The sequence below is a fragment of the Thermobia domestica genome, chromosome 2 (assembly GCF_964235325.1).
Source record: "Thermobia domestica chromosome 2, izTheDome1.hap1.1, whole genome shotgun sequence".
Classification (NCBI taxonomy): Eukaryota; Metazoa; Arthropoda; class Insecta; order Zygentoma; family Lepismatidae; genus Thermobia; species Thermobia domestica.
In genome coordinates, this window is record NC_137455.1 from 28,957,209 (window position 1) to 28,969,938 (window position 12,730).

At 35.1% G+C, this 12,730-nt stretch overlaps 1 protein-coding gene across 1 annotated transcript in view; it reads right to left on the minus strand.

The window, feature by feature from the left end:
- Window positions 1-1,002: 1,002 nt before the first annotated feature.
- Window positions 1,003-12,730, minus strand: part of LOC145671304 (dipeptidase 1-like) — a 418,780-nt gene continuing 407,052 nt past the window's right edge. Inside the window, exons 11-12 of the mRNA XM_081740278.1 lie at window positions 11,227-11,365; window positions 1,003-1,887 (exon numbers count right to left, since the gene is read on the minus strand). Of these exons, the coding sequence (XP_081596404.1) occupies window positions 1,786-1,887; window positions 11,227-11,365 (241 nt within the window). The 3' untranslated portion in view covers window positions 1,003-1,785. The remainder of the gene's footprint in view (window positions 1,888-11,226; window positions 11,366-12,730) is intronic.

Sequence of the window (12,730 nt, forward strand, 5' to 3'; positions counted from 1 at the left end):
TGACGTCATCATGTAAACATGAAAATTAGTTAGCAACTTCGTGGCACCAAGGGCGCTGATTTCTCTGTAAATTTGGGGGTGAGAGAGGCATTCAGATGCAGAAGCATATATGAGGATTTTAAAAACAAATTGCATTCAAATTATGCCATATATTGTAAATTTACAAATATAGTAAGGGGGGCCCACATGAGCTTTGAGGGGTCCCTCGGCTCCCCCTGAGATCGTTCCCTTGAGTGACACTACAGATAAATCAAGCCAGTCATATCAAATAATATTCGTATGTAGTCATCTCCCCTAGTACGTTATAACTTGGACATCAATGTCTCCAAATAGGCTACTAGCATATTCATCTAGAACTGTATCTTTTTCTACCATTACCGGTTTTCCTTCTTTATTTCAAGCTTCACATTTAAACAAATAATATATCTTTTTATAATTACAAAAGATTTGTAGGCCTATTCCAAGACAAGATCAAATAAACAAAATAGGAAAATATTTATTATGTCTAACACAATAATTTTAGTGTTCAGAATGTTATTCTTGACAAGCATGGATAAAGTTTAAAAAATAAAATACTCTGACATTGTAATTGGACGGAGCATTCTCCAGCAAAACAGATAAATTTTCCTTTTGGACTAAACTTTTGTGCTCAAGATGGCTCAGATGTAGGAGGAACACTATATAGCCTTTAACTACCTAACGCTGAAGAAATATGTTGTAGGAGAAACAAATGTTTTAACAATTTACTCGGTTAATCGACTTTCAGGATAAACATACTTTTTGAATAAAAACCCTCTTTTGAAGATGCGTATAAATATATTATACCTTTCAGATGATATAGCAATGTCCTCCTCACTTATTGTTTAGTGATAACAAACTCGCTGCTTTTATGATCTCAGCTCGAGCTCCGTAACAGTGACATACAAAGTACATACTCCTTCCTACCTGCGACATATACCACATATAGGATTATGAGTTTGGTAGTTAAAACATGAATACACATTTTTTTTAAATATCGCTTTTATTTTTGCCAACAAGTTACACTTACATATTATTGTGATTGATTTCTTTATTACCAATAACAATATTCCAGTTACTATTATAAAATGTTGTTTTTTTCTTCAACAAATGTTCTAAAGAAAAGAAAAAACTTTCACGGTGATTGTTTGGTGCAGATAATTGCACAATAATCAAAACTTCTTTCCTTCACTCTGGAAGTTCATAAGACATTAAGTAAATTGTTGTTTGTTTGTAATCATGTAAATCCTAATAATTGTCTCCTAAGGAACACTCAGGCACCGTAACGAAATTTTCTCCTCCTTTGAAAGAAACACTAATTTCAATTTCTGTAACTTGACAATAAAATTTCACTATTCACATTTTAAATTAAGAGTCCACTTACTTTTTTTTGTGTTTCTCTTGAACTTTGCTGTTGTTCCTGTACTCGAGTTGCTGAACGAAATTTCTACACGTTTGAAATTCTATTCACTATTGGGTGGAAGAGAATACGTCAATGCGATTGTTCTGATCAAACTTACAAAACTTCATTTAATAATAACTTTAATTTTCCAGTTCTCTTTGTTTGTATCAGATCAAACCATATCAGGTAAAATGGGGTAAATATATATATTTTTTCAGAAGTTTATTTTCACTATAATTTAAAACCGCATTTTTTTGTTTTGTTTTGTTTTGGCAGTGAAAAATTATTTCATTTATTTTAAATTTATAAATTGTTTGATTTAAATCTCTCTGTAATAAGGAGTCTTTACGTTAATTAGTTCGCTATCATGTAATTGGATATTTGCAATAGGTTTTCCCATACATGTCTTCTGGCGGAATAATATCTTCAAGAGGCCGTATTTCTGCTTGGCGCCATTCCCTTTTGACCTGGAAAAAGAAACAGAATATTTAATATCTTAGTGGAATACATATGTTTTTTTAAATAAAGATAAAAATACAGGGTGTATCAAAAAGGGCTTTACAACTTTGAAAACATATTCATTTATTTATTTATCTTACACACATATGTCATTTTGTAGCAAACTACATCACGCTTTGACTCACGTAATGCTCTAGTTCAGAAACAAGCCACCGCAAGCGCTAGCTGCAATTGCAGCAAAGATGGCCATTTTCACTGCGTGCTCGTTGTGTGTTTTGGTTTAAAGAATTCAAGTGTGCGACAAGTGTGCAACGTCATTTTCGTACAAAGTATGGTAAAGATCCTCCCAGTAAGACTACTATTTATCAGTTGCATAATCGTTTTATTGAAACTGGATGTCCGGTACCAAACAACAAATCTTCAGGTCCTCCCCGTACGTCTGAAGACGTTGTAGAGCAATTGAAACTTCAGATGACACATGTGCCACATCAGGAATGGGAGCAACATTGAACCTCTTTAGGTATAAGGTAAACAAAGAACTTGATGTAAGTTACTACAAAATGACACCAAAACCGTGTCTATAAGCTAAATAAATAAATCAACATGAGTTTCCAAAGTTGTAAAATCCTTTTTGATACGCCATTTATGCCAAAAGTCTAAAACGTATTATTTTTCTCATCATTCTAGGTACTGTCTTACTAATATAGTTCTAAGAACCGTTTTATTTCCTTACTGTCTTACTAATATAATTCAAAGAGTCGTTTTATTTCCTTACTGTCTTACTAATATAATTCAAAGAGTCGTTTTATTTCCTTACTGCCTTACTAATATAATTCTAAGAACCGTTTTATTTCCTTACTGTCTTACTAATATAATTCTAAGAACCGTTTTATTTCCTTACTGTCTTACTAATATCATTCAAAGAACCGTTTTATTTCCATACTGTCTTACTAATATCATTCTAAGAACCGTTTTATTTCCTTACTGTCTTACTAATATCATTCAAAGAACCGTTTTATTTCCTTACTGTCTTACTAATATCATTCAAAGAACCGTTTTATTTCCTTACTGTCTTACTAATATAATTAAAAGAACCGTTTTATTTCCTTACTGTCTTACTAATATAATTCTAAGAACCGTTTTATTTCCTTACTGTCTTACTAATATCATTCTAAGAACCGTTTTATTTCCTTACTGTCTTACTAATATAATTCTAAGAACCGTTTTATTTCCTTACTGTCTTACTAATATCATTCAAAGAACCGTTTTATTTCCTTACTGTCTTACTAATATAATTTAAAGAGTCGTTTTATTTCCTTACTGTCTTACTAATATAATTCAAAGAACCGTTTTATTTCCTTACTGTCTTACTAATATAATTCTAAGAACCGTTTTATTTCCTTACTGTCTTACTAATATAATTCTAAGAACCGTTTTATTTCCTTACTGTCTTACTAATATCATTCAAAGAACCGTTTGTTTCCTTACTGTCTTACTAATATCATTCAAAGAACCGTTTTATTTCCTTACTGTCTTACTAATATAATTAAAAGAACAGTTTTATTTCCTTACTCTCTTACTAATATATTTCTAAAAACCGTTTTATTTCCTTACTGTCTTACTAATATAATTCTAAGAACCGTTTTATTTCCTTAGGTAACATCTTTACTAATATCTCTCGCTTAAACCCTTTATGTCAAATGAGACAGACGATTGGTTAAACTGGATAATTGTGAAAGAATTAGTTGGAATGAGAATATGTAAGTAAACGAGAAAGCACTAAGAAAACCCACGGACATGCTTTTGTGCATTATAAACTCACATCAGCTAGGATCGAACCTAGGATTCCTCACACCAGATGTAAGCGCTGTACCACTCAACTTACCCTGTTTCATACCTCCAAAAGGTATTGTACAGTTTTAGGTAAATAAAATAAATAAACAAGTACGAAACGTAATGTAAACTAAATGCACGTAAAAAAAAATATTGTACTAACACGAGAATTTCTCCGACTTAATGTGCTGATGTGTTAACCAGCGCTTTATCCAGATCTATTTTTAATCGGTCATGAACTTTTGATTCCTAATACCTGAACTTGTATATTTACTGTTTGAACTGTATTATACTAGAGCGGTCATGAGTTCGTTTCCCGGTGGGGACATTCCATGTTAAAACTTTTTCAGTCCAGCCATCCTGAGTGATATTTTCCTGGATTTTAATCATTTATACCAGGCAAATACCGGAATGTAACTTAACATATAGGTCTCGGTTCCCCAATGTTTTCCCTTCCTTCCCCAATAATTTCTTTCTTTCTTCAGATAGTCTGATCTCCAAAGGACGTCATCTTTCATACATCATTTTCTAACTTCGCCATAAATTTAATTCCTGAATCCCCTATATTATTACACAAGCCTTGCCGTACATAGACAACTTAATGTCTCCATTCATCATCACCCACGTGTGATCATGAATGTAAAAATTGGATAATTCAACCAAATTTCCTCATACCATACTATATGGTATATTCGTAGGACTTTGATAATAATTTAAGGGGGTGCAAAATTGCGGGACTGTGCCGAGAATGGAACTCGCGTACCTTTGGAATGCGTACGGAGACTTGTGTTCTATTCCATTTATCTTATTCCTTAATTTTCATTGGATTCGTGCCTATATGTGATATTGTGTACGGGAAATTGATTAAAACTCGTATATCTCATTTTTACATATTCGTTCGTTGCTAAAATATTTGCATTCAAGCAAAATAAAAAAAGAAAAAGAGAAAAGAAAAAAGAAAAAAAGAAATGACAATCCAAAACTATAGTTATGAGCATATATTTTCCTAGATAGACGGTTGACCAGGGTTATTTAAGCAAAACTGTACAGTAAGGCAGTTTCGGCTAAAAAGAAAATTCATTGAGAACTTTCTGATGGTTGCCGGCATAAGTCAGTAAATGGAATACATGTACAATCGTTTACATAATGACAACTAATATATTATCCAAGACTGTGAGTATATTTGTTCAAAAGGTCCAATGGGAAAAAAGCATGAAAGATAATAAAACTTTAACGATCCACGATTATGCTCTTTAGGGCAAGGGAGACGGATGACTGAGGTAACTAAAAGAATGGTGGATGAATTGTTAGAATGGGAATTTGAGAGGAAACGAGACTATCCCGAGGAAACTCACGGACACGATGCTGTCCACCACAATCTTACTGTGCTGGGGTTCGAACCAGGAACACTACGCATCAGGGATAAGCGCTCTACGATTGAGCCACTGTGCCACCCTATTCTTAGTTTTAGATAAAATTGTAAAATAAATTTTAGACAGAAAATCAAATTAGTTGTAATATTTCTGTCCGCTCCCAAAATTACTCATGATTTCCCGCACGTCATGCTACCCTCTCTGAGCACCCCTGGCACGAGGATTGGAATAGTTAACAACATAGTTTGGTGTGTGAAGGAATTAAGAGTTTTATTCACTCTTTTTTAGATGCGTAATCACAACGCAATAGTTTGTGTCTTATTTGTGAACACTTTTTACCATTGCATTAGGGGCTTCTCTTTGGGAGGTCAGGGCTCAATTGCCCGCACCCCAGGGGCAGATCCAGGACGGACTTCTGGGGTGGTTGTGGTGGTGGTGGGTTGTAATACCGCTACTTAGAGCTACTTTTAAGAGTTCCAAACTCTGGGAGAGGTTTTATTTATATATAAAATAAGAAAGTGTCCTTCCCCCCCTGGATCCGCCTCTGCCGCACCCACCACGTTTGAGAAACAAATTTTTAAATAAATGGTATACTAATATACCACTAACAAACGAGAAACTTTTATGTCGGTGGACAGTATTACCTCCTCTCCTTTAATCCTGGCAAAATCTGAAATAATTCTGCTGGTTGATTTATGCAGAATCTAGTACTCTGAACGCATGAAGTAAAGTTTTCGTCAGTCTCAAGTGAATTTAAAAGCACAAAATGAAACTTCTTATGTACATGATCTTATTAGAATGCTATAAACTTGTACTAACGGTTTTTCCTGTTTCAATTAAAGATGAAATGTTCTATTGGGTGCCTCGTTGAAGTGTACTACACATGGGTTAAAACACATACCTATTTTAATCTGAAGAATGCAAATGTAAATGGGAACTATTATTCTAAAATATATTCTGTAATAAAAGACAACATAATGCAATATTATCAAAAATTTTACGCTTAAGTGTTGATTGTATATAGAACACTCTCATGAGCATAATTTGACTTATTTTTTTAATTACAAAATTAAAAACTGAAATGTGCTGTGTCGCCTTAACTATTATGCAACCCAATCATCACTTTTGTATTGTGTGTTGCGTATGAGAGAGAGAGAATAGCTTAAGAAATCTTTATTTCGTCCTAAGAATGATTGGTTCCCTGACACAAATATTAATGCTCAAATCTAAATATGATCACTAAATTGAAATAATGAATATTTAACATGCAATTAATTCGTCACAACAGTTTTTAATTTGTAAATTGTCTGTACACTAGTGATATATATTGACGACATGAAGGCAGGCAACGCACCTATTGATATTGTTAGTTTGACCTATTTGTTGGGCCGCAGTGGATCAGTGGTAGAGCGTTTACCTTTGGTACGTGGAGTTCTTGATACGATCTCAGCCCGCACTAAGTGGCCTTTGTAGTTGGCAAAAACCGTGTGGCGTTGGTTCTCTCGGGGTTCTCCCATTTCTACCCACTTTCTTCATTCCACCATTTCATATATATATTTCTCATCCTCACTCTCTTCCTTAGCCTCTGTGTATAATCGTGGGACGTTAAACTATTATTTCATTTATTTGACCTATTTGTTGGAATGTTAATTATTAAGATCTGCCGGTACTCACTTACTGCTATTTTTGCCTTTTACACAAGGATACTTAAACATCTGGACTTCTTAAAGGGTTTTCCATAACCAAAGATCATGTGAATTGAAACTAATTCTTGATTTGCGTCCGTTAGTGGTCTAGTCAACCAATATTTAAAGTAAAATATGGAACACAGATTTAAAGTTTCCATTCACTATAATATCATAAACCATTTAGCAGAATTCATATTTGGCAGGTAGTACAGTCCACAGAAAAAATCCTGCAACATGAGTATGTAAATTTATTGTGAAACTACGCGCAACAGCGCAGGGAATCAACATAACATCTAAGTGGCATGAAACACGCCAGGAAAAACCTCGTCGTCCTCACCTGCACACTTATTTTGGAGCAAAAGACTTCGTCGTTTCAGAATAAACCTACATACATGCTCATGTTGCAGGTTTTTGCTGCGGCCTGTACAACGAAACTTTTACAATGTAGGCTATTTAGTACTTGACATTACTTCCCTGGGTACGATAAACTGTAAATATTCCCTACTTCAAATACAACATTATTGAGAACATTTTTTTTTAATGAAATTGAGAGAAACATATAAACTTTGCTTGTGACGTCAAAGGGAGTCAACTATATAATTTATTCAATATTATACATGAAACAGGTTATGCATATTTTTTTTTCAAACATTAACTCTTATACGGCGAAATCAGGATCATTTCTTGGTACTGAAATGGAAATGAAATGAAATCTTTCCGTTTGACGACCGACTATTATACCCATTAGGCTAAGTAGAGACAATGATTACTACAAGTAAATGATGATCGTATAATTGTTGGAATGAATTTAAGGGCAGAAACGTTCATTACCCCAAGGAAACACACTGATACGGTACTGTCCACTACAAATATACTTAGCCGGGAATCGAATCAAGAATTCCACGCACCAGAGGTAAGCGATCTCTTTGTATTGAGACATACTATAATTTCACACTTAATACAAGTTCATTCACCATTAGCACTGCGGTGTTTCAGTGGAAGAACGCTCAACTCTGGTCCATGGGTTCTTTATAGTGTGAAAAGCCAGCTGTATATATATACAGCTGTCCCGTTCTTCCATTCTCTTAATTTACTATTACTTCATTCATGTTCATTTGAACCTCGGAATGTAGGCGTTGGACGTTACACTAAAAATATCATTCACATTTATTCTTGAGCTGCTTTGTTGATAAGCGGTTAGCGTACGCATCTTTGCGTGGGAGACCCGGGTTCGATTCCCAGAGGGCGCTCATGTGGTTCGGATTTCACGTTAATCACTGTGCGCGGTGGCTCAGTGGTAGAGCGTTCACCTCCGGTGCTTGGAGTCCATGGTTCGATCCCAGCTCGCGCCGTGTAGACTTTGTGGTGGACAAACACCGTGCTCGCGGGTTTTCTCGGGGTTCTCCCGTTTCCTCCCACTTTCTTCATTCCACCATTTCATTCATCTCTCATCATCACCGTCTCCTTTAGCCTAACCGGCATAACCGTGGGACGTAAAACTTAAAGATTTCATTTAATTTTGTCACGTTAATCAGTAGATCTTGTCTCATATAGTCTTGCTGCTGAAAGGGACGTTAAACTCAAAATCAACTAAATTCACATTAATTCTTATAATCTAGAGCAACTTCAACTTCTGCAGTTAGGGATGGGTTAACACCATTATATGCGTGATGAGATAACGAAGAAGATTTTAGATATCTTTGTAGTTTGTAACCAAAACTGCCCTTTGTTAAAAATATTTTTGTAGAGATTTAGACATCCATTACTATAAAAGATTTAATTAAATTCAAAGGTCGCCTTCTTATTACTATAACTTATTATTGAAACTGATCTTTCTAGCATTGCGTTCAGCGATAACGCCCTTTTAGGATAACGGATACAGGTGATTAAGGATAGCATATAATTATGAAAGACTTCTAGGAATGGTAATGTGGGAGGAAAGTGGGAGAACTACTAGATTGCTTACGGCCATACGATGTTGTCCACCAGAAACCCGTATGGCCGAGACCGGACCAGAGTTCACTTCCAGCAAATTGAGCGCTTTACAATGGATCCACCCCATCACCCTCTGTTCGAGTTTAATGCGTGTTTTTTAGCTCCGATGCTATATAAGATGAAATATAGTGTTTAAAATGAGATCCCAACCATCAATTGGGTTTGTATCCGGTCAAACCATGAATCTTCCTCGTTCCTTTGATTCCATACTTAATTCTAGGAGGGGAGGTCTTTATGTCTTTTTACACGACTGGTCTAACCTTGATGAGGAATGAGTCCCAAATATATACGACGATTGGCTAAAAAATAAGGGAACTGTGTCTGTAGTATACATGCCGCAGTGGGTAGCGCATATGCGCAGAGCAATCTTGAACCTTCGAGAACAAAATGATATGAATGATTTTCCACTATCAGTCAGGTTTAGTCTGTGAGCAGCGATTGAAGAGAGAAGTGTGCAATCGTGTTGCCCGAAGAATGGGAAATGTGAAAATTGAACAGTTCAATAACTTGAAATTCCTTCTGACTTTAAAGAAATTGAGTGTGTAAGCCTTTGCAGGATGCGCATGGTGATAATACGATGTCACGTGAACTGGTTGAAATGCTTCAGCGAGGAACGTGAGAACGTTAATGATGATGTAAGTAGGTTTGCTGTCGTAGAAAGAATAGAGAAAAACGTGGGAAAATGGACTTACATTGTCCGAAAAGATCACGGACTCAATATTCGAATGATAGCAGATATGACAGTCACGAAAATTTGAAAATAAAAACGAAATGAAATTGTTAAGTTTAACGTCCCATGGTGCTGTTGTGTAGGCTAAAGGAGATGGTGATAATGAGAAATGAATGAAATGGTGGAATGAGTTAAGTGGGAGGAAACTGGAGAATCCCAAGAAAACCCACGCACACAATGTTTGTCCACCTTGAAGTTCAATTGGCGTGAGCAGGGATCGAATCAGAGACTCCATACCAGAGGTGAACGTTCTACCACTGAGCTAAGCGGCACCATTAAAATTTGAATATGCACAAGGTTTGCCCTAAAATGATTCCAAAAAATCCGCACGCGGTAGCAGGAGGACTTGCAAAACCACGTGTGCAGTGGAGTGCCTGGAAACAGAACCGGAGTTCGTAACGAACATTGTCACTAGTAACCAAACGTGGACTTTTGTATATGGTTCTGAAACGAAAATACACTCCAGGTACTGCGAAAACGTCCTCATCATTACAAACGAATAAATAATAATAATAATAAAAAAAACAAAAAAAAAAAAAAAAAAACATAAGAGCAAATCAAAAGTGAAGGTGATGTTCACTGTGTTCTTTGATATCAATAGTCTGCTCTTGATTTAGTAATACCATCAGGTAGACAGTGAATAAGCAGTATTATTTAAAGGTTTTGGTGAATTTGCGTGGGCGCATGAGAAAGAAAATGTCCCTCTTGTGGAGGAACAATGAATGAATTGTGAATCACGACAATGCTCCTTCGCATACTGCTTTGACCGTTATGCAGTTTCTGGTAGCTAAGAACATTCTAGTGTCGGAGCACTCACCTTATTTGTCGGACTTGGCGCCGTGCTATTTTTTCTTTTTCCGAAAGTGAAATTCACCCTCAAGGGAACTCAATTTTTGACCCTTGTAATGGAAGTGAAGCAGAAAACGGTAGCAGTAGTCAAGACGGTGACACTTTAAGATTTTCACAACTGGTTCCAGCAATGGAAATTCCGTATGCAAGCGTGTATAGAGAGGGTATGTTGAAGAGGATCGCGTTTAATTTGTAAGTTTGAGACAATAAACTGTACGTTCTTCATTAGTCCCGTTATTGTTTTTAACAGACTTCGTACATTTTTAAAAATTTATGTAATGTCTCTTTAACAGTGAAATCAGCGGCGGGGGAAGGGGCATGGTTGTTCAGTGGTAAAGGGCTTACATTTCATGTGCGGAATCCCTGGTTCGATTCCCATCTAAGTAAATTTATGGTGTCTGTTTCCCTCAATCATTCTTTTATCTTAGACTAACGGACAGAAAATGTTGAACTTTAAAAACATAAATATTTCATTTTATTTCATTTTCAACACTGAAGTCATTCATAGAGACATCTTCATTTCCAGTAATATAAAAGCGTAGTTATAGTGTCATGATTGAACCATGATCAGAACAGTATATCCGATTGGTTATTGAATGATTATTTTCCCTTTGTTCCCGTGTAGAGTAGCACCTAACTGCAAGTTAACTATCATTGCATGCAAGGGAAACTGTATTCGTATTTTCAACATAATTTCGTATCATTGTAATACCCTGGTTTACAAAATAAAAAGGCAAAAATTAGTATGTCAAATAGAGAGGACACAACTATAATTTAAAATCTAAAAATCTCTAAAATGATAGTGAGATTGATTAGAACAGCATTACCCCCAGATCCACAACTTAATTTAATGTTAGTAAATATAGAAGTTCTGCTTACTTTTTCTACATCCCTAAAAACCCTGATGAGATTTCGTCCAGCGAGCTTCTCAAGGTCACTTTCTGTCCATCTACTACTCCCTAAAAGTTCCGCTAGCAAATAAGGATAACGAGAAACATCCTCCAAGCCTTGTGGAGTCCTGGAAAGTAAACAAAATTCACATTATAAATATAGAGAGAGTTTTGTTTCGCCTCAGGATCTTGTATCTATTATATATAAGAAAAGCTTCAAAATCTATTTTTTTTCAGATTTCTGAAATGATGATATATTTGAATTTAATTTCTAAGAGCATAAAAAGGAATTGTTAACGTATACTTTAGTTATTTTGTTTTTTTTTATCATTTCCTATCTTTACTTTGTTAGCTCTAACTCCTTTATATATTATATTATATTCGCAGTCTATTTACCTTTTCCAAATACATGAATTTTATATTTTCTGTAGTAAATTTACTCATTGTATTGTATTACACTGAGAAAAATTCTTTCTTTGGACAGCTGTATATTGTACAAATATATGGAATCCTCTTGCTTACTACAGAAATCAGTACGGAGCATACGTTGTCTGTATGCGACATAGCCACTGCCCTTAGATGTTACATCATGCCGTTGTAGGATGTCTAATATCTAACATTCTTACTTATATTACATACATATATGTTATATACGTTATATATACAGATATGTTATATACGTCCACTTGTATGTGAGATCCTGACCGCATATATTGTTTCATACGGAAAGTATGTACAGATGGAATATTTATACAGAACGTATTAAAAAACATGCGTTTTCAGTTATACGTCTGCTGTACGTTAAGTCCAAAAACTATAGAATTTACAAATGTAACATATGATTTTACGTACGCCACATACCTTTTTTTTTTTCAGTGTATTTCTATTAACTAAATATACTACTTTGTTCTGTGTTAACATTTTCACATTCAAAAACGAACTAGCACTCATTTAATTTTTTTCTAAAATCTCAGAAATTAATGTAAAATATTTTTAAAAGAATTCCAGTATATTAGCTGATCGTCCTTAAATTTAATGATTTATGGAATGATTTTAAATGATATGTGTAGTTTTTTGTACCGATGTTAAGAGAGACGATGATGATGATGGTAATGAATAAAATAATGGAATGTAGAAAGTGGAAGAATTCCGAGAAAAAAACACGCATATGTTGTTTGTCCATTACAAATTATACTTGGCACAACCTGGGATCCAACAAAGGACCTCACACATCACAGGTAAGCGCTTTACCACTGAGCCACTGCGGCACGTTCAGTGATTTATGTGTACTCTGATGGAATCAACATCTCGTGAAATGAAAATGAAAATCAAATCTTTAGCTTAATGTTCCATGATTATGCCCTTTAGCTAAGGGAGACGGATATTTAAAGCAGATAAGTGATGATGAAATAGTGTGAGATGTTCTTATTTTTGGAATGAAAGTGTTGAAGGAGACAGGATTACTCCGAGATTAGTCACGGACACGGTATTGT